The sequence below is a fragment of the Paramormyrops kingsleyae genome, chromosome 24, assembly GCF_048594095.1.
Source record: "Paramormyrops kingsleyae isolate MSU_618 chromosome 24, PKINGS_0.4, whole genome shotgun sequence".
Taxonomy (NCBI): domain Eukaryota; kingdom Metazoa; phylum Chordata; class Actinopteri; order Osteoglossiformes; family Mormyridae; genus Paramormyrops; species Paramormyrops kingsleyae.
The window spans coordinates 5,875,983-5,897,112 of NC_132820.1; the positions used below are offsets into that span (position 1 = coordinate 5,875,983).

Here is a 21,130-nt window from a genome sequence, read left to right on the forward strand (position 1 = left end):
TAATAAAACTATTCTGGATGCCTTGCACAACTTGGAATACCTCAAATTAAGCAAAATATTATTTGATGGTTGCACAAAATGAAAAAACAAAAACATGTGATTATGGAGTCGGGTACGTCCAAACTATCACAGACAGGTCAAACAGTGATTATGTATCATGTTCAGCCCACACGTTCTTCCACGGGACTATGTTGTTCCAAACATATTCTGCCACTGATGACAACCCAGGGTCCTTCTTCATGGTGTTAGCGTGCGTCACAGATCCTAGTGGCTTTTATTTGTTTAGGATTTAGACTGATAAAGCTTTGTATGCTAATACTGCTCATAAGGCTATGATCCATTTCTACATTTTTGTTAACTTGGTGATTCGACATTCCTGAATTGCCCGTAATGTGCCATTATCCTTGGCACCCGGCGATGGACTGGCATTCCTCTTCCTCCTACCCGGTGCTTCTTGGGACTGGTTCTAAGATCACTGTGACCTTGAATTGGATTAGCAGTTTGACGATGTAACATCTCTTTTCTCAGCAAACATGCTAACATGCTGTCATTTTCCAGTCTCATTGTTTACTATTGCTGATGCCTTTCCTGTCATTCTGTACCAACAGCTGAATGTGGATAAAGTGTTCTGGCGCTACAGTAAAACAAGCATTGTTTCACACAACTAATAATTTAAGATTATCTTCTCCGTTACAGCAAGATGATTTAATATTTAGTCCAAAAGCTTGCAAGGTTTTCAGTAATCAGCAGTGACATGCAGGTGACTTAAGATATTCTAGTGAAGTTTAATGTAAAACTATTTTGTCACATTATAAATACAAAAAAAATACGAAAATTGAGTCACTGCATTAAACACAAAGTATATTTATTTCAATTGGCACCTTTTACAGAGTTCCTCTGCTTTGTTGGGATCCCTTTCTTAAGGGAGCAGTCCGGTTTACATATGATAACACCCGGTGCCGTTGGATGGCTGATTCAAAACCCAGGGCCCTGGTCTGTAAATAGCTGCTGGTTTGACAGTGACTGTGTGGGATCCACGATGCAGGATGAGCCACGACATCCAGTCTCAGTACCATGCAGATATACAACCATTACCTGGTTTACTGATGTCTTCCTTGCTTGATCTGTAGTATTTGCTTGTATTACTCTTAGCAGAAACCTAATTTAATAAAACGTCCCCGTCCCCCCCACCACCTTGATGCCCCCTTCCCTTGCTTAGTCTCCATGCTAGACTTACTTGACAGCTGGAGAACACCTCCACCCCCCCTCCCCCAACCAAAAAAAAAAAAACAACTGCTCTGATCACTCTGAGTAGTCACATGTGGTGAGGCGTGTCAGAGGGGCATGGATATCCTGACAGATTCGGGGGGGGGGGTTGCAGCCCTGGAATACGTAACATTATATGTAAAATATGGGCAGGGCGGGCTCAAGGTGTCATTTTGTCAGGGGGCAGAATTTCTAGGTACTCCCCTGAATGTGGTCAGGGCCTAAGATGAGTCTGTGGCAAGCCGGCCAAGGATAGTGAGGCATGTGTGTTTGTGTTCACGCTGAGGTTCTCTCAGGCCAAGGCAGAATTAACCTGAGCCTGGGATACCAATCCCATGCACGTGTAAGAGTACATACAGGAAGGGTCAAACTAATAACAAAGAGAGAGGTACCTGCTCAGGAGATACTCACTGGGTGTGCAGTCAGCCTGTCCACATCCCACTCACTTTGCCGAATAATTACACTCCAAATGCACTCACCTTCACAACGTGACCACTTAAAGGACACAGCTACAATAAAATCCTACATTAATGCAACAATCCTCCACATTCCCGGGTTCCATGTCTCCGATTCGGTGTATTTTTATCACCATCCCTATTGCTAATGTTTACATATTAGCTACTTGGGCATTTCGAACACAGCCACACTTGTTGAAATACCCAGCACGTTAGCGCAATACCCCTTTTTTCCCCACATCTGTTTAGCCTCAGTTCAATGTTCAGCGCCTACAGTAAGGTTCCCCTAGCAACAGAAAGATAACGAAACGCTTAAATATCTTTTGAGAAGCAGAACAGGACTGCAAAGCAGCTGTGGACAGAGACTATTCTTGTGCAAACTGAACACATCTGTATTTTCATACATAAAAATGTCATAATCATCAGTATAATCGTCCCCTGTTTTACTATAATAGATGTTCTTCTAAAATAATCATTTAGTAGAAACTAAAAAAGTAATATAGATGTTTTTTAATCATCTCAATATTGAATATAACATAACAAGCATCCTAAAGTGCAAGGAGAATAAGGAAACTCTGGAGCCAGTATCTTGACTGCTAATCTTCTTCATCGCTCCATACATCGCCTTCATCATTCATATTGACTCCTTGGAACAGCCTAGAAACAAACATCTTTTTTATACCACATGCGAAACATCCACCATGATTGGATATCAGACTGGAGGCTCACATTTTACTGCACCAAGACACTCGGTTAAACGAAAACAAAACGTCACGCTAATCAAAATGATTTCCGTTCCTTAATTTCCTGGTTTTCAATGGCCAACTCAAGGAAACTGACTCACCGGTTGTAGCACGGAGATGCCGTATTATTGAAATGACTGTACGGATTGCCGTGGGTGAGCAGGCTGAGGCACAGCCAGCAGAAGTACTGCTTACAGGAGGTGCAGGTCATCTTGTTACAGCCATCTATCTTCTGCAAAAAGACAGCACGCACTCAGCTCCACCTCCAAACCCCAGACCCAGCCCCAAAGCTTAGTCCCGCCTCCAAACCCCAGACCCAGCCCCAAAGCTTAGTCCCACCTCCAAACCCCAGACACAGCCCCAAAGCTTAGTCCCGCCTCCAAACCCCAGACCCAGCCCCAAAGCTTAGTCCCGCCTCCAAACCCCAGACCCAGCCCCAAAGCTTAGTCCTGCCTCCAAACCCCAGACCCAGCCCCAAAGCTTAGTCCTGCCTCCAAACCTCATATCCAGCCCCAAAGCTTAGTCCCGCCTCCAAAACTCAGCCTCGCATCCTGGAACCTCAAGTACTGGCCAAAGTGCCACATGAGCAGCCCCCCCACCTGTATGTTGGTACCACAGCGGGGGCAGCCCTTGCAATTCTGATCCAGCCACTCTCTGCTGAAGGACTCTTCGATGGCCCTCTGGATCACCATCTTCCCATAACGCTGCTCCAGGAACCTCTTCCCCTCGGCACTGGCGGACAGGTAGTCTTCCCTCAGGCTCTGAAGCTCCTCTGCAGAACATGCCGAACATTCGAAGGTAGGAAGCATCGCCAAGAACCCTGCTGTAGGACAGTGATGACACACCAGTTTCTCTAGAGTGGTTGCATTGGAATTCTTAGGGGTCTCTTTAGATTTCCTGTGATGTTTAATCATACGTATATATGTGTGTGCACCCTGTGATAGACTGGTGCCCCCTGCTGGGTGTTTCCTGCCTTGCACCCTATGCTTCCCGACTCACCGTGGCCCTCTGCTGGCTAAGCATTGAATGGCAGATGGACAGGCATATGGTTGGACGGTCGAAGGGTCTCTGCGTACCTGCCGTGGTCTGACACTCGGACACCCCGTGGTAGGCCCTTTTACAGAGCACGCAAAAAGCAAACTGACAGGAAGGGCAGATCCCCATGGTAGCGTTGGGCTCCGTCATCACGGCCGAGTGGCACATCTTGCGCGGACAGTAGACCACGTCCGCCATGAGATCCAGGCTGGACTGGAGCAGGAGACGGTCGTAGCGGGCAAAGAGCTCCTCCCCGACCAGAAGCTTCACCTGCAACAGTCCATTCACAGGACGTTCACATTTTATTTCTGCAGACGTTTTTTTTTTCCCCGAAGCGATGAGGAATTCAGAAAGCGACCAGTTTTAAGGACGACGTTATAATCATTCGTTAATGGATTTCATACTTCTGGAATCCATGCAGTATAAGCTTGATGCCCAGGTGCTGATGATCGTGCCGTAATTTTGGCTGCGTCAAGGTCTAGAAGCAAATGTGGGTTAAGGGCCTTGCTTAAGGGCCTAACGGGGAAATCACTCTACCAACCTTGGAATTCAAACTGACAACCTTCCAATCACCGCCACAGCATCCTGAGCCACCGAGTCAATGCCACCCCCAGTAAGTGAAATGTGTTAATTCATACAAGTTAACAGTGAATCTATCCCCCTTTCTGGAAAGAGAAGAGCACACCTGCGAGGGTGTGGCCACAGAGCTGCACTCGGGTTCGGGGCAGTTAAGGCACTGGACATTGCCGTCCCGGATCTGGATCTGAAAGTACTGGCCAAGGCAGGCCCGGCAGTACACGTGAGCGCACTCCTTGAAGTTGAGGCAGCCGGAGCCCAGCTTCTCGGCGAAGCAGATGCCACAGCTGTACACCCTGCCGTCGAAGACCCTCTGCCGCTGTGCCTCATCAAAGTCCAGCAGCCGTGTCAGGATGTCTTCGCGCGGGTCCACGTCCACCACGGCCCGCGGGTCCGGCAGGTCCTTCCCGGTGCCCTTCTCGGCGTCCGCCTCGCCCTTCGTCCGCTCCGGGGGGGCCCTGGCAGGGCTGCTGATCTCCAGCGGGGACTCGATGGACAGAAAGCTGAGCAGGTCCTCTTTGAGGAACTGGATCCAGGAGAAGAGGACCACGGTGCCCCGACTGTCCTCCCACAACTCGTCCAGGCGCCGGCACACCGCTGTCAGCTTGGTGGCACGGAAGGGGGTTATTTTAGTGCAAAGATAAGTTTATGCAGGACTCTTCCACGACAAAGAGGAAAAAAAAACATATTCCATCTACTTACTTTCCTCTCCTTTACCGTTAAACAGGATGTCATTAAAATTTAAGGGATTTGCGAAACATGAACTTGAGAGGTTGTTTTGCGTTCATTCATATGAAATAGCTGATTCATGGAATCTCAACTGACTCCCAGTAAGAAAAAAAAAACATATTCCTGTTACACTGTGTTGATTTGGGAATTCTGTGATTTATATTATAAGTGGGATTTCATGTATTCCGCAGCACTTTCCTTCAGCAAATTTTATCGTTAGGAATAGCGCGACTTTTGAGAATACATTTAAAATACGCTACACCACAGTATAATGTCTGAATGGTATAACTGTATGTTTCCAACCTGACCTACCTGTGCCCTTGACAGCCATTTGGAGCTCAGGGTAAAGGCAGGCGCAGAGGTTGATGGGTAATCCAGGGGAAGTTCAAAGTTCAGGACCAGAGGAGGTAGAAAAGACACAGCATATTCTGTTTGTTTTCCCCCTGGTGATAAGCAAGGACATGGTTTCCTATAAAAACAGGCACTGCACACCATGTCTGAATTCATCCAAAGCTTCAGGCAATGAGTGAACCCTTTCAAAAGTACAGGAATCATACCTGCCCTCACCTTTCAAGTATATTTTGAAATCCTTAGCGAGCTCCAGGCAGAGCTGGATCTCGCCCCCCTGAGTGGACTCTGATCTCCGGAATTCTTCCTCATTGTAGATGCTCGCTAGGGCCAGCAACTCATCCTCCTGTGCTTCCTGATCCTCAGACATTTACATCTCTACAACCACCAGAACATGCGAACGATGAACGGACGAACGGTAACGTCTGTGAGCAGAGCCGTTCTATCCTACGGGCAGCATAAGCGGCCGCCCAGGGCGCCGACTTCCAATCCAATTTCAATTTGCCTCGGGCATAAGCGCCGGCGATAATGCTAGCTTAGGGCGCCACACCATCTAACGCCGGCCAGCAGCTGTTTTTCTTTTGTGACATTTAGCAATTTATCTGTTGCCACGCCCACGCAGTACTGCGTTGTCCCGGGAACCTGCATTAAGGTTTCCAAAACATATCAACTATCACTGGCGACATGTTCAGTCAATGGCCGATACGCTCCTGGGTTATTAAAATGATTATTACAGAAGGGCTAAAGTCATTGAATTAGCTCCCCAGTAAATATTTAAAACGAAGTCTACAGACAAAAGACTTTGCTCTTACCTAACTAGTTAACAAATTAACACAGCACAGCTTTCTAGCTGAATTCTATCATAGCCACATCTTCTATCATAGCACAGGAAGGCCCGATCCAGTATGAAATGTAAAAAGCATAGGGATGAATATAACATCTATAACATCACCAAAAGTACTGCTTCTGACATAAAACAAATGTTTAATTACAGAGGTATTGCATTACCTTGCGAGTTCGCACCGACAGGAAGATCAGACTACGCAATCCACCGGAAGTGGTGTTGGAGAAAAGGAGCGGCGCCCTCTGCAGGTCGGAGTTCAATCCTTCTAAATTAGCGCCCTCCCCCCCTTTGCCCGGTCCCGTGGCTGTAAGTCACATCATATAACCACAAGATGGCATTGTCTAAAACGAATTTTAGTTGACAAAACAGCCAATAATCACCCTGTATGAATGCCATATTTAAAGGTTAATGTAAACTGGTTCTACTTCACAAGTGCACGAAATATCCAATGATTGTTTTCTGGAGGTCAATTAGGCCCCGTTGCAGATATGCAAGGGCAGTAAGTTACTGGTCACTGGGCTTAATTAGTGATCATAACAGGTGCCCTGAGTACGTACGAAATAGTAACTTGAATATTTTATGGTCTCTCTAGATATGATTGCTAAATGGCAGCTTAAAAGTAAAACTGAGTTTGTCTTTGGTCTGCTGTGCTGGTCTGCTTGTATTTGTTAGGGTGGTAATACGGACTCCGTAGCGCACGTGAAAACCGTAAAAGATTCATGCCGGAAGAGATTGTATATTTGATGGGCCGGATTGAGCAGGATTACTAGCCGCCCAGGCTATAGCAAACATAAGAATCATATTTCATGGCGCTCCCCAATACAATTACGGCTCATTCTGGATAACTCTTTCATTCGACTTCTTATGAGCAATATATCTTCTTAGATGGATTGACCCAGCTGTAAATACCTGGCTCTTGTTCAGCGAAATACCCAAAATTTTACGCAGCTGTCCCACTCCACATTTTTTTTTTTTTAATCCTAATAAGCGTTACCATTTTTGTTCTTTTTGCGCAAAATGGCTGCCACGTTTCACACAGGGAGGTGCTTAAGTGGCACTCTACAAACAAATATTTATGTTTATAAATGCAAAAAGTATACATTATATTCATTATTATTTGTGACGATAGCTTGACCTATAACCATGCAGTCTATACTATTTCTATATATAGTCATGTGTGTTTTACCTGCATCTATATGTATTTCTGTGTATATTTACTTTGATTAAACTTCAGGCTAAACACATTTAGAACATGCTGCAGAAGACTGAAGATGACGTAGGAGCAGACATAACATGACACCTGTCTTATCCCCCATTTAAGTGATATGGGATGAAATGGTAGAGAAATCAAGGCTTATCCTCCTTAGGCATCGGAATTAACAACAGAAAAAAACCCTCTAATCTTTGCTATGAAATTAAGGCTGTTTTACAACATTACATAGCCCATGCTTTTCATTTAATAATTTCCCTTCAGTGATTTCCAGTATTTCTTTTGTATCTAGCACTCATAGTGCTCGAATTTGTAATAAAACTCACTCCGGGTGTTGCAATTTTTTGCCCAGCAGTTTTAAAACTGACACAAAATACACACACTATTATTTAACTTGAATAACTTTTTTGGACCCAAGGTGTAGCGCCACAGACCACACACACACACAACCATGTGAAAAATAAGTACTAAATGCTGGTCATCTTGGTGTGGAAGGTGCAGTTTAAAGCATGCAGTTCCCAGCTTACCTTAAAACTCTACTCCAGTGCCTTTTCCAGAGGTGGAAAGTGCAGTGTATTGTCCCAAAAAGCCCTTAAGATACATGCACATGTACACACACACACACACACACACACACACACACACACAATAGAAATGCACCTCCACAGAACACAATTCACCACAATAGTACATAATGTGATCCGCGGTAAGTAGAAACATCACTAATGTATTCTCAATGAAAGGCTACCCACAGACACAGCTCCACTGGGAAAGGACTCATTATACAAATGGAGTATTTTATTATTCATGTCACACAATCAAACAAGCACATCAGGTTGTACTCTGCGGTTGTACTTAAAACTCCAATCACTGCAAAGAAACAACCATCTACACATGTGGATAAAAGTGTGTCGCTTTAATAGGCAACAATCCATTCGCTGCTTTCCTGCGTTAAATAGCCTACATACTCTGTCAGAGTGCAGTAAAGATAGAAAGACCCACCAAGTAAGTGAACAGGGTTAGTGCCGCTAGATCATTAATAGGTGACTTGTAGCAATGGCAGAGTCAAACTGCACTATGCCCCTACAGCAGTGTTCCCCCATTCCAGTCCTCGGGGATCCGTAGACAGTCCACATTTTTGCTCCCTCCCAGCTCCAACTTAGGTGGCAAGAATGGACTATATGGCAGGGAGCTGGGAGGGAGCAAAAATATGGACTGTCTAGGGGTCCCTGGGGACCCGGCTGGAAAACACTGCTCTATAACAACTCGGAACGCCACTGACCATGTCCTCCTGATTTAAGTGTTCGAGTGGATTCTTTATTAAAACTTGAATTCTGAATAATGTTCCAAAAATAATAATCCTGCTCTTTCAAAATTATCATGCTCGTCATCTTCAGTGCTTAAAAATAATAATAATAAAAAAAAAAAACACTTGACTGAAAGGCAGAGAACAATTTTTATATATTTGTTCTGCAAATACAACAGAAATACCAGTCGTGTCTTGGGAGAGGGAAACGCTGTAATAAACAATCTTTCAAGAAAGACAACCGGGAACATTATTTCCATCCACACAACACATTTGGGGAAAAAAAAGACCCCCCCCCCCCGAGTATATTTTACTCTTTACATTTAGGGCTGACATTCTTAGTGGAAATGAAGTAAGTGAGCTACAGACAGGTTCCTAAGACCGAGATGTGCCATTGACACAGCGAGCAATTTTTATTTTTTTAATTCTTACCTAGGACCTTACCCTCACAACAGGTCGAACGATACGCGTTCAGTTCATTCAATCAGGTGTCAAAGGCAGACCGAGCACTTTTTGGGACATGTCAAACAGCCTGTAATGGTCAGAGGGCGATCATCTTAACACGTCAGCGTACAGGAGAGGGTCCGCAAGCCCGAGCAGCGGTTAGTCGATATCCATCTCGGGCAGCTTGCCGTCTGTGGAGCCGGCGGCGGGCTGGCCGGCGCTCTCCGTCGTGCCCGTCTCGGGGCTAGTGGCGTCGGCCTCCCCCTGAGGCTTGTCCTGTCCGTTCACCGGCCCGTTCTGCTCCGGCGCCTTCTCCTCTTTGGGCGGCTCCACTTTGGGCTTGGGTTTTGTTACGACGGGGTTGCAGGTGGAAACTAGCTCCTGTTGGTGGGAGGGAGCACATGGTCACAGACGAGGAGGCTTCACCATGTCTACAATAAGCCCTTTGTTAGCAAAAAAAGCCGCCATTAAAGGGCTGTGAACAGGCAGTCCCCGGGTTAAGAAAGTCTGACTTACGGACAATTCGTACTTACGAACTTACTTACGAACGAACTGCCATAAAGCCTATTACATTAAAAATCTGGTTAAACGCAATAGTTCGTAATAATGGACACACACGCTACTTTGTAACATTCGTGAAAACATTGCTCTGCTTCAACGGTTTGTTCTCTCGAGGTACAGTACAGTCCTTTATACAGTTACTTAATTACTGTATCATTGTTAAGAACTGTACAATTTTTCCGACTTATCTACAGTTTCAACTTAAAGACCAACTAAGAAAATGGATATTGTTCGTAACATGGGGACTGCCTGTATTGGCAAGTATCTGACGATACCATAATGTATAATGATACAGGGGTTACGATTCAATATACTGTGATATTGTAAGCAAGGTCATATACCGCAATTTTTTTTTTTTTTTTTTTTTTTTTAAATCTAATTTTTGGAAATCAGTCATCGTATGAAGAAAACACCACCATATGTATAAAATCTGAGCAAAGGGCTTGACTGACATCTATTTCCTTAGTACCCTCTTTATTTGTGGAAGCCAAAATGAGCCAGGTTAAGAATCTAGAAGACAAAGTCAAATCTCAACAACTGCCGACCATTTAAAGTTGTTTGGCTTGTAAGTTAACTCCGTTATGTTGTCAAACCATCATGAGTCTTCAATGAGTTGTTAGGAATGAAGGCAAGTTTACTTTAACCCGAGCCGAGGCTACATTCATGGTGAGAAAACAGGCCGAACAATTAAAGAATAAAATTGCTTTAATTAAAAAAAAATATATAATAAAATATGATCCTTATGGCTTGACTTTACTAAAAACCTGTCAGGAAAACGGTAAATATGCCAAAGGCACTTAAAAGGAGGACAAAAAAACAAAACGTGTTTAATAGTCAAAGGACTGTTACATGCAGGACATGCAGGTAGTTTCACCTGTCAGTAAAAACATGCAGGTCGGCCCGGTATGCCCAATACGACCTTGTATAAATGACCTGGTCCCACCGGTTCTCAAAACTGACTGTTGCACCATTTGTAACAGAGGTAATTTCACAGAGTTTGTTATTTATGAAGTGTCCCCTTTCTCGACGAGCACGATACCTTTGTTTTTGCCTGGATATCCTTGTACTTTATTACAGGGTCGACCATCAGGGACTGTTTGTTCTGCTCGTTCATTTTGTTATTCATCCAGATCATGGCCTCGTTCACCAACTTGTCGACTTTACCGACTTCCTCCTCGTCCAGGTGGTCGTACTGCTCATCCTGCTGAACGACAGCTCAGTCAAACGGCTGTAGACCTCAGGAACACCAAATTTTAAAAGAAGACAAAAGGCTATTCACACGTCACCTTAGTTTTGAAAGCTTCCACGAATTTCATGTATTGCTGGATTTGTTTCCCGAGCTCCTCAAAGGCTTTTGGTCTCTCCTCGGATTCCAAGAACCTCTCTTGGATTGGCTGGCCAAGTTTCTGCACAAAGGGCATTTTCTTGCTCAATTTCAGTGACACTCAACGGTATTTCCCCATAACTGCTGAGCAGGTCAACGTTGCTCGACTGACCGGTATGAAGATGACTCGGTTCTCCCTACTAATAAAGCTACACAGCCATACCTCTGGCCGACCCATAGGAACTTCCCGAACTTAGCCGAGGTACCATCACATGGAAACCACATTGAAAAGCAACAGGACTTTGAGACTATACCTTCAGTTCACCTAGTTTATCAATGTACACTTGTTTCTGCTGGTCCTCCCCGTCTTCATATAGCCAGTTCTCCGTATCCTCGAGCTTTAAGGATAATGCATCCCGTTCCTGCATTGGATCAGATCAGCAGCACACACAGCGTTGCGTGAAGGCGTGAGACACAGACTGCCGATGTGCTACCTTAAGTCATCAATGGAGCAGGACCTCTTACCTCCTCGCTGACAAACTTCTCCAGTGCTCCATGGAGCTTGTCCCTCATCTCGTACACATACTCCTCCACGCAGTTCTTCGCGTCGTTCCTCTCCTTCTCCAGCTTGTCCTGCATTATCATTTTGCCCTGCAGACAGATAAAAAAGCACACTATTTTTAAGCCTCCCTTGACTTACTCATCGCAGTTTTGCGAAGAATGAAATCGCGTTCCAAGTGATAAAAACAGTAACGCTTCAACAATACTTATGCAACCAAAATTTACAAAAGCCCAATGCATTACCTTAACACGTCTACATTTTGGGTAATTTCAAGCAGAGGTGGAAAGTTCAGGTTCAGAAAGTACAAATCCAGACTGAAGTTTTGTTTCAACCGACCACTTCAGTGTAAAGAGTCACAGTCACAGGAGTAGTCAACTAGTTGGCTGAAACAAAATCTAGGTCTGGATTTCTACTTTCTGGACCTGAACATTCCACCTCTGATTTCAAGTGAGCACACATCCCACTACTACTGACAAACCAAGAAATATATATGGACGAGTTAAAGTATACACTTGCATTACCTCGTTCTCCACAAAGAGATTGAGCATGTCGTTTGCAAGCTGCCACTGAAGACTGTTCTCAATGGGAAGATCAACCGTCTTTGTTTTAACTTTGGGTTTCTTTGCCTGCGGAGGCTGATCATTCTTCTTTTCCTGTTTGCTGTCTTCAGAGGAAGTCTGATTAAAAAAAAAAAAAAACCAACACACACACACAATCAGAATAATCGACTTATGCCCTATGCTGCTCCAACACTGGGATAAGCCAACAGGCCAATGGATGGATGGATGGATCAAGTCATAATCCACTACTGATCCAATTTTACACAACCAAAGGATTAATAAAGATCAAATAAACACACATCAAGGTTTCCATCATATTCCAAGGGGCATACAGGCAGCCCCCAGGTTAAATGAGATCCATTCCCCAAGTCTGTCTTGAAGTCGAGTTTGTAGGTAAGCCAGAACAAGGACATATGGTTACATTTAGCGTCAGTCAAATGTTTGTCTTTGTATATAGAGTATATTTTATCTTTCTATGGACATAAAACTTTTAAACACTTCCAAATGCACTAAAACATCTAAAACCTAGTGCAGTACATAATACAGTACTGTAAAAGTACTATATCTCACGCCTATTGCGACAAGTCTAACATTTGTAAATGCTGACAGGTGCGTTGTGTGCATGATGTTAATTTAGCAAAGTGTTCTGTTCAATACTTCATGGAATCCTGCCAATAAGCTGCTGAAGCCATGCAATGTTTTCATGAGCGTCACAAAGTAGTGCGCGCGTTCATTATTACAAACCACTGGATTTAACCCACTGGATTTAACCCAAACAGTCTGTAAGTAGGAGTAGTCTTTTTCTTTAACCCTGCATTTACATTACAGAACGGTTCCCCAGGCGTCAAACGAGGCTTAGATTAATGTAACGAATCTTAATAAGCCAAAACTGCACAAAAGTTTAGAAACAAACTAGATGATTCCTAAACCTCCATTTCCTCTGATTCGGACTTTTTCTCTGTGTTTTCTTTCTGCCCGTCGCCTTCAGCTTTGTGTTCGTCTTGGTCAACTTGCATCTTGTTCTAAAGAAAGGGGTAGATTGTTTCATAAGAGATGCTCATGGCAAACAGGGTCCAAACACTTCATTTCGGACTCCCAGATGAGTAACACATTTTCCAAAATGTCTCCTTGACTGCTCATCTAGAGTAGTGTACATAAACCTCACAAAAGGCCACAATGAGACATGATTTTCTTGAGCAACACTTCCATAACCGACTTCCTGAATCACTGGCCTATTCTATTTTTATGCCGGACAGCAAAATTTCACGAGAGCTGTGCTATTGTGCGCTTTAAGGAAGCATCGAAAAAATGTCCGAACCTCGTCTTCTTTTGCAGCCTGCTCCGTCTCCATGGGCTCCTCTACCTCAGCCGACTTCTGGACCTCTACCAGGGAGGCGCTGGACACGCTGAAGACCCCGTGGATGTTGACCCGAACCTTCACCTTCACCTTGGAGCTCTCGCCGGAAGCCTGCGGCACCACTTTCTGGATCATAAACTGACCTACGCATCATGGAGGAGAAAAAAAAATAATAATTCGATTACCCCCCCTTAGTCAGAGACGTGACAAGAGCGATAGCAGCTTACTCTTCCATACCAAATGGTTGTGACGGACGACAGAAAGAGTTTAAAAGTTGCTCCAGCGCCCTAATCACAAATCCTCGTACCACAACGGCCTGGTACAGTTTCAGGACCTGATTTCCATTACACCCTGGCTGTCATTACTTGCCATCACATCTGACCAGCTGAGAAGATGCGCCCTGAAACTGAATGATCTGAACATTCTTGCCAAGATCTGCCCTGGGGCCCAGTTAGGCAACACCTAAATCAAACTTAAGGGCTTCAATCAGGGAACAACTAAGAAACTGTCATTTCTGCATAAGACCATCACAGCCACATAAGGTGAGAACACCTTCCAGCCTCCATTCAGTCCACCACACCACTGATGAGCAAACAGACAAGCACTTAAACACACACGGGAATACAAGTAGGCCTTTCCGTACCTATGGTGGGATCTGGGTAGGGGAGCTCCTTCGGGGAGCTGTAGTAGGCCTCCAAAGTGAAGGGCTCCTTGCGGTAAAACGTCAGCACTTTGGAGAACGGTGCCGCGTGGTTCTTCGGGAACACCTCACAATCACTGAAAGAGGCACAGGTCAAAAAATGGGCATCTACGGATTCAGCAGGAAGGACGTACTGGTGGAGGAGAGATCATAGCAGGCCAGCACGGTCATACATTCTTTCCTCAGCCCTCTCCTCTCCTCTTATGCTCCCTCTGCCTGCATACGTTCCTCTCCTCGCTTCCTCTCCTCTCCCTATCTAAGCTCAATCTTCCGTCCCTAATCCATGTTCCCTCTCCGCCGATAGAGGTAAACGCTTAATATTATGAATTTAAAAAGGCTAGTTATTTTTCTGTTATTTTTAGTGGTTAGACTGGAAAAGAGTGAGGAGAGAGATGCGTCGTCACCTGTTCTGTTTACCATCTCCTTGGAAAATACTTTTCCAAATTTTATTAGAGCCTTATAAGAGTGACAGCTAAATAATGTAATACAGTCTATTACTGGCCTAAACCAACTGAATAATGTGGGACAGGGGACGGAGATCGTGCTTAGATTAGATGACTGATCAGTTGGACTGGTGGTGGGCCACCGTGGAGAGACATTGCCAGCAGAAACAACGGTCGTACCTCAAGCCTTCCTCTGCTGCAGAGTTCCACTTCAGGGAAATAGAGTAAGGAACCACATCTGTGATGGAGAACTCGCGCACTTTGAATGCAGGGGACAGGATGGCACACTGGAGAATAAAATAAACCTTCTAAAAACCCAATCTGATTAACCAGCTATGCATCATAGTAAAATATGGCTCCCAGACTAATCAAAAATATGAACTTTTACCCAATAAACTTCAAGAAAGCTATTTCTTCAGGAACCGGCAAGTAGGACCTGGGTGCAGACCCCTTAAGGGTACGGTTTAAAGCAAAGACCCACCTGAAGGGCGCAGCCTCTGGTCACAGCCTCGTCCGCATTCAGGGTGGTGCTCAGCTCTTTCCCGAAGAACTTGCTGACCCTCTCTTTGACAGCGGGGGTCCTTGAGGCTCCGCCCACAATCTCGACCGCATAAATGTCTTCCTTCTTCAGCTCTGATGAATCCAGAAAGACAGATCAATACCCGCTACATCTGCCAAGTATTTGTCCTACTCAAGGAACATTAAAACGTCGATGAGACACACTAGGAACCACCGGATACTTACTCGCTTGCTCCAAGATGCTCCGCAGGGGAGCCTCAAATCTGGACAAAATATCCGCACACATATCCTCAAACTGGCCTCTGTTGAAACAAAGCAGTGGGTTAACAGCCGAAAGGTACCATACTTTCGAAACAGAGATTCCGATACCGTGCAATATTAAAAATTTCACGTTATGCAACCTTAACGCAATCTGCTTACCTATTAAGAACCCCAGAGACGTCTATGTCATTCATGAAGCACTCGATGTTGAGAGGCAGGTCGGAGGAATTGGCACTCATCAGTTTTTTGAGCTTCTCACACTCCTGGTAAAGCCGGACCAACGCCCTCGGCTTGGACTTAACATCAAGCTTATACTTCTTAGCAAACTGTTCACAGAAGTGATTCACCAGCATCTCGTCGAAGTCCTTCCCACCCAACTGCGGGTCAAACGCCGTAGCGAGCACCTGGAACACACAAACGAGGCATCCTGGGACACTTGCCGCGATGAAGCGCTATTCTCCGGCAACACCACGGACGAGCCACGAACCGGCCTACCTTGAGCTTTCCCTTGTTGAACGCGCATGCCGACACTTGGTACCCGGAGTGGCCGAGGTCCACGAACACCACTGTCCTCGGCTTTTCTTCCGGAGCAGGAAGATCCTGCTTATAAATCCCATAAGCCAGGGCCACTGTGGGAGAAATGCAGAAACTTCCACATAAACGCCATGACTAAGGACAGCCTTTCATCTCCTCAAGCAGACCAGGGGAGTATTCCACCAAGCAGGATTTCGCACTTAGCTGGGTTTAACTTAGCTATAACTCATGATTGTCCAATAAGAGCTTAGGTAAGGAGCATTTCTATTGGACAATCATGACTTTAATCCAAGTTAAACCCAACTAAACGAGAAATCCTGCTTCGTGATACACCCCCCCCCACAGGCCCAGATTCCAAAGGACTGTGGGGATAAAGACTCTGTTCCGCTTTAATGTGACAATTCACCCCAAAATCAAAAAGAAAAAACTTTTTTTCAGAAAGCCTGTACTGCTAGGTATTCATCTAGATCCAGCACTGACAACATGACTGGATATAAACATCAATGGCCTGCTCGCTGGCTGAGCTCTAATTTTGGTCTGTGTACTCTGGTTTAAGTAAATACAGTTGAGCGAGACAGTTCTCGTTGTCTAACTCGTAGTCCGACATTGATAACTGATACTGCTCACCTACCACCACTGAGCCAGCTTAAGTTAGAGCTCAGCCAAGGACGACAACATTGATGTGTCACGTTGTCACGGGCGATACGGTTGCAGTGAGAAGTTTGGCATAAAGAAAATAGTTCCTGCATGAAACTGCTCACAACGAGGTCTGAATTTTCTTGAGTACCCGGGTCATGATTTCTCGTAAGAGACGCTGCTGTTGAATTTTACTAACGTACGTTTTTGCCACGGAAAGAACGTCATTCAGCCCCAATATATTCCAGAGAAGGCAGACATTTCTACGATATCTGCAAAACTAAGCAACCACACCACAACAATCTAGGTGGATAAATAGAACTACAAGTTATCTGAAAAACATTTTATTTTTTTATATATTTTGGGGTGAACCGTCCCTTTAAATCCACCACGGCATCAGGTCTGGTTACCTGCTGTGGTCTCATTCATAAGTCGTAGGCAGTTGAGTCCAGCGATCTGTGCAGCATCCACCACGGATCTCCGTTCTGCATCGGTGTAGAAGCACGGAACCTGGGCACGGGGCACAGTGACACATCGGTTTTGACGCCCCTGACCTATCGTGCAACATGGCACTAGTGTCCAGTCCCCAAATACCTTAAGATTCATCACTAGCGAGTTTATGTCCCAGAGCTTTAATTTACTACAGGGGTACCCCAGATGAAGGTTAAAAATATAGTACAAAATGTCAGTACACATAATACCCATATTTTTAAAAACAAGATTAAAAGTTACTGGAATCATAAACCACACAATAATGACAAAGGAGGGCTATTCACTTCTCTTAACCAAAAAACTGATGTTAAAAACCAGTAATCCAGTGTTTCCCAACCCAGTCCTCGGGGAACCCCGGACTGTCCACGTTTTTGCTCCCTCTCAGCTCCCAGCCAATCAGGCACACCGAATACTTGGTACAGGTGCGTTGGGAGCTGAGAGGAAGCAAAAACATGGACTGGCCAGTGTTCCCCGAGGATTGGGTTGGGAAACACTGCACTAATCCATTACTCGAGCTAGAAAACACTGATAATGAATAAAACACTATCAAAACCTACAGAAATGACACAGTCAGCCACAGGCTTCTTCAGTGCGCTCTCAGCCGTCTCCTTCAGTTTGGTCAGCAACATGGCGCTGACTTGCTCAATACTGAAAACTTTCTCCTCCTCCATGTACATAACCTTCAGAGCAGAACAAGTCAGGTCATTTACGCTCTCGTTTTGCACGTCGTGCACAATATGAACAAAAATAAAAAAAAAATAAAAAATACAAAAGCAAAACAAATTAAGGCACTGCCACTGCAGTGCTTAAATTTGTGCGGATTCAATCCAAGTGTTTTAACCAATTACCTTAATGCCGGTTGTCCCCGTCGGCATCTGGACAAGATCGTAGACAAGGCTTGATTTGCAGGACTGTATGTACGGATCAGAATACGCCCTGCCATGGAATTTCTTGAAACCTTGGACCGTGTTCTTATAATGTGTGACAATCTGGCGAGTGAAGAGGAAAATACATACATTTTAGAGGTTATATACTAAAATGACGTACATGAAACGGAGATCCTGCAGACTACTTTTAATCAAGGCAAGTTATGAACCCGGCTGATGTTCATGCTGGTTTTTAAATCTACTTAAGCAATTAAACCTTTTATTTCATAATTATCGATAATCATTCTTGTAATTTAACTGAAATTGGTGTCCTGCTGTGTTCAAATTGAACCCGCTGACAAACAGCTAGGAAGCCTGCATACAGTAGATACAGGCCTATGAGGTACTAGAATCAGGGACCCCTTTTGCTTGCTTAGATTAGTGTTTCTCTATCCGGTCCGCGGGGACCCACAGATTGCATGGAAGGGAGCTGGGATGGAACAAAAATGAGGACCGTCTGTAAATCCCTGAGGACTGGATTAGGAAACACTGCCGTACAGGACTGTATTATGACAGATTACTACCAGCAGAAGATATCAGGAAACTATGAGGGTACCTGGCTTTTGGCAGCAGCTCCTATAGAGCGATTCCGGGATCCAAAGGACACACATGACCTGATAAAGATTTAAGAATAAATGTGAATTATTGGTTTCTATTAAAAAAAAAAAAAAAAAAAAAAAAAAAAACTTTAAAACACTGACAGTAAAAGGTTTGCAACCTGGTATATGCAGCAAATGCGCAAATCAGTACAATTCACATAAGGGCATGCAAAATTCCATTTACAACATATCGAACGTGAACCCTGGCTGCAATCATTTCAGTGTAGACAGCAATAGTAGCTTATAGTTTTCCAACTACTTCATAGAAGCCATTTATCCATAATTTAAAAATCTGAAAAAAATGACAGTTGAAAGACAAGATTACTGCAATTTTTATTCTCTCAAAGATTTGTAAGTGGTATCTGGTCAATAAGCTGCAGTCACATTTATTAGAAATTTCGCACACTGAAACATTATTAAAGCAAAAGCTATTCTTTGCTTCGGGTCCATTTTTCCCATTCAGTCGCGTGCGATCATTATTGCAATATAGTTAGTGATGAATTACAATTCGTAGAAAATGTGAATCTCCCTTGAATTTCGTTGAATGTAGTATGTAGAATCCCGCCGCCCCCGCGAGCCGTGAATGTCAGCAAAGCCAATAAAATGACTGATCTATTGCTCAGCATGCTAACAGGAGACGTGAATGACGAGACCACTATACGCTATCCATCCATCATAGCGGTGGCCAGGGGTACGAGCCCGTGTGCGCACGGCCTGGGGGGTACCCCCTGAATCTGGGGGGCCCGTTCAGAGTGCGGCTCTTCCGGTGCACGTTGCTAGAACATTCCATCTGCGGGCCGCCGCGCGGCACGCCGCTCTGACGTCACCGCCCGTCACTCTGACAACTAGCTCTCCGGCTAACTGCATCACTGTACAATAATAAGCAGCCGTCTAATCGGCAAAAAAAAACACACACCCGCACACAAGTTAGATGGCCCCTCCAATCCATTTTTTACTTTGGACCAGAGAGCACTATTTAACGGCCGCGTCTCGACGTGCGGCGGATTGTCGCAAAGTAATGTCGGCTCATACCGACTCTGTAGTCCGTCCACATGTGCTCGTCGTAAGATATTGTTTACCGGACTAATAAACCCGCGAAATATCACTTCATAATAGCCACTAATGTTACATGTTACAAAGACAAATCCGACTGCTGAAAAATCCGAAAGTCAAAATGACACCGAGGAGACGATTTCTTTGTACTTACGGTGTGGACCGGTCGCTGTACTCGTTTGCAATGGTTTCTATTCCCCCGGCTCGGGCTACAGCAACATAGCAGCTCTGAAATCCGACATCAAATCCTACCACTGACATCTTCCACTGTGGATTGTCTCGATGGAGAAGAAAATATCGTTCTGTGATATAAAATGACGAAGGACTGAGTGTATAAATTAAGGAAACCCCAACGAGATATATAAATAAAAAAAATGTTTCAAATCATCATCCACTCGGCTTTCTGCCTGGTATGGAAGTGTGAACCGGCTAGAAATGAGCGAGCTAACCAGCACGGCTGCACAATGTAAAACCCCCGCTCTCGCGAGATCTCATCTGTTCTAGATTGCTCTCGACTTTTCCACAGCCGTTTAAAGGGCGTGTGACTAATCTGAAGGCTTTGCTGGGCACACCGTGCCTCTTGGAGTTTGAGTATTCATAATATGTGATATTTTTAACACATTACACTATAAAGTATATATATATATATCACATTTGGAATAACATGTTACATTAAAAGGCCAGCACTTAAGAATGAGACAAATCGGCTATTGTGCGGAACGTGGCGTGGTTTAATTTTTAATAGGCCTTTTTACTATTCTGCATGTAGTTTGGTTCTAGCAACAATTTCTGTAGTATAAACTACAAGACAAGCAGCGAAGTACAGCTGGATATAACTTACGGGAAATAAGGAAGTCTATATGCTAGCCTATGCATTCTTTTGCGCGGAGTAATGTGCGTTCGTGCTGTGACGCAACGCCAATAGGGGCGTGTCTCGTGCTGCGATGGGCAGTGGGCAAGGTGCACATTGAACAGTCTACAACTAGTAGTTGTGCATTATCTTATTTTTACGGAAGCGCGTAAATTAGTGTCATGGCACACACATGAAGTCTCAACAAACCATGCATGCCCAACCAACACGAGCAGTCAATTGTTACAAAGCATCACATTAACAACTTTTTGAAAGGTGGTAATTTTGAAAAATCTTACATTTGGCTTTAGCACGATTGCATAAATTTGGTCGCGGCAGTCCGTAAATCGTCCTTCGGCCAAATGTCCCACATTACAGGACAACATTGGCGTAAAAACACAATTTTATGGGTGTGTATGTTGTGGTGGGTGTTAGGCAAGCACGCCAGCAGCAATCCTTTGGAAATTTCCGCAGAGCTGACGTCAGCTAGGGGAAAGTGCGCTAACAGGAGAAATGCGCACGTATGCCAAATACACACGGGTATTACAAATGTGTGTTATCCATTCTGTTAAAATGCCGCGTTAATACAATACATCCAAGAACTACCAAATTGTCTTTTCTCAGATGAACTAATCTTAATGCCAAATTTGGCATAACTCCAAAAACGCTCCAAGCAATTTTTATATAGCTGTCATTAATTATTTGTAATGGTACAACTGTTTAATGATTTTTTTTTTGCTTTGTTTTTTTTCTTAAGTATTGGGTTCAACTCTTCAAACACTACAGAAATACCATTA

At 44.4% G+C, this 21,130-nt stretch overlaps 2 protein-coding genes across 4 annotated transcripts; both read right to left on the reverse strand.

The window, feature by feature from the left end:
• Positions 1-848: 848 nt before the first annotated feature.
• On the reverse strand, positions 849-6,341 carry rnf14 (ring finger protein 14). Of its 3 annotated transcripts, none has more exons than XM_023838346.2 (8): positions 6,161-6,341; positions 5,372-5,530; positions 5,117-5,247; positions 4,185-4,679; positions 3,541-3,769; positions 3,064-3,287; positions 2,566-2,696; positions 849-2,378 (listed from the first exon to the last, which is right to left on the reverse strand). In XM_023838346.2, the coding sequence occupies exons 2-8, from the start codon at positions 5,520-5,522 to the stop codon at positions 2,318-2,320; spliced, it is 1,422 nt and encodes a 473-aa protein (XP_023694114.1). In that variant the 5' UTR covers positions 5,523-5,530; positions 6,161-6,341; the 3' UTR covers positions 849-2,317. The 3 variants fall into 3 exon arrangements, with proteins under 3 accessions (XP_023694114.1, XP_023694116.1, XP_023694115.1); XM_023838348.2 differs by having other exon boundaries at positions 3,064-3,236; positions 6,161-6,337; XM_023838347.2 differs by lacking the exon at positions 6,161-6,341 and adding an exon at positions 5,965-6,131.
• A 1,642-nt stretch (positions 6,342-7,983) lies between these two features.
• Positions 7,984-19,956, reverse strand: LOC111857450 (heat shock 70 kDa protein 4-like). Its single transcript, XM_023838345.2, has 19 exons — positions 19,638-19,956; positions 18,388-18,445; positions 17,754-17,894; positions 17,463-17,585; positions 16,824-16,923; positions 15,739-15,872; positions 15,403-15,647; positions 15,208-15,284; positions 14,945-15,096; positions 14,644-14,750; positions 13,964-14,097; positions 13,282-13,463; positions 12,893-12,985; positions 11,925-12,080; positions 11,367-11,492; positions 11,156-11,263; positions 10,804-10,923; positions 10,557-10,718; positions 7,984-9,337 (listed from the first exon to the last, which is right to left on the reverse strand). The coding sequence occupies exons 1-19, from the start codon at positions 19,742-19,744 to the stop codon at positions 9,116-9,118; spliced, it is 2,547 nt and encodes an 848-aa protein (XP_023694113.2). The 5' UTR covers positions 19,745-19,956; the 3' UTR covers positions 7,984-9,115.
• Between the last annotated feature and the right edge of the window lie 1,174 nt (positions 19,957-21,130).

Coding starts and splice junctions, on each gene's coding strand:
- LOC111857450 (XM_023838345.2), bottom strand. CDS start 19,744: ATGTCAGTGGTAGGATTTGATGTCGGATTTCAGAGCTGCTATGTTGCT. Junction 17,895..18,387: donor GAGCTGCTGCCAAAAGCCAG/GTACCCTCATAG, acceptor TTCACTCGCCAG/ATTGTCACACATTATAAGAA. Junction 11,264..11,366: donor AGAAGTTTGTCAGCGAGGAG/GTAAGAGGTCCT, acceptor GATCCAATGCAG/GAACGGGATGCATTATCCTT.
- rnf14 (XM_023838346.2), bottom strand. CDS start 5,522: ATGTCTGAGGATCAGGAAGCACAGGAGGATGAGTTGCTGGCCCTAGCG. Junction 3,770..4,184: donor CTGTGGCCACACCCTCGCAG/GTGTGCTCTTCT, acceptor GGACTGTTGCAG/GTGAAGCTTCTGGTCGGGGA. Junction 2,697..3,063: donor GCTGTGGTACCAACATACAG/GTGGGGGGGCTG, acceptor GTCTTTTTGCAG/AAGATAGATGGCTGTAACAA.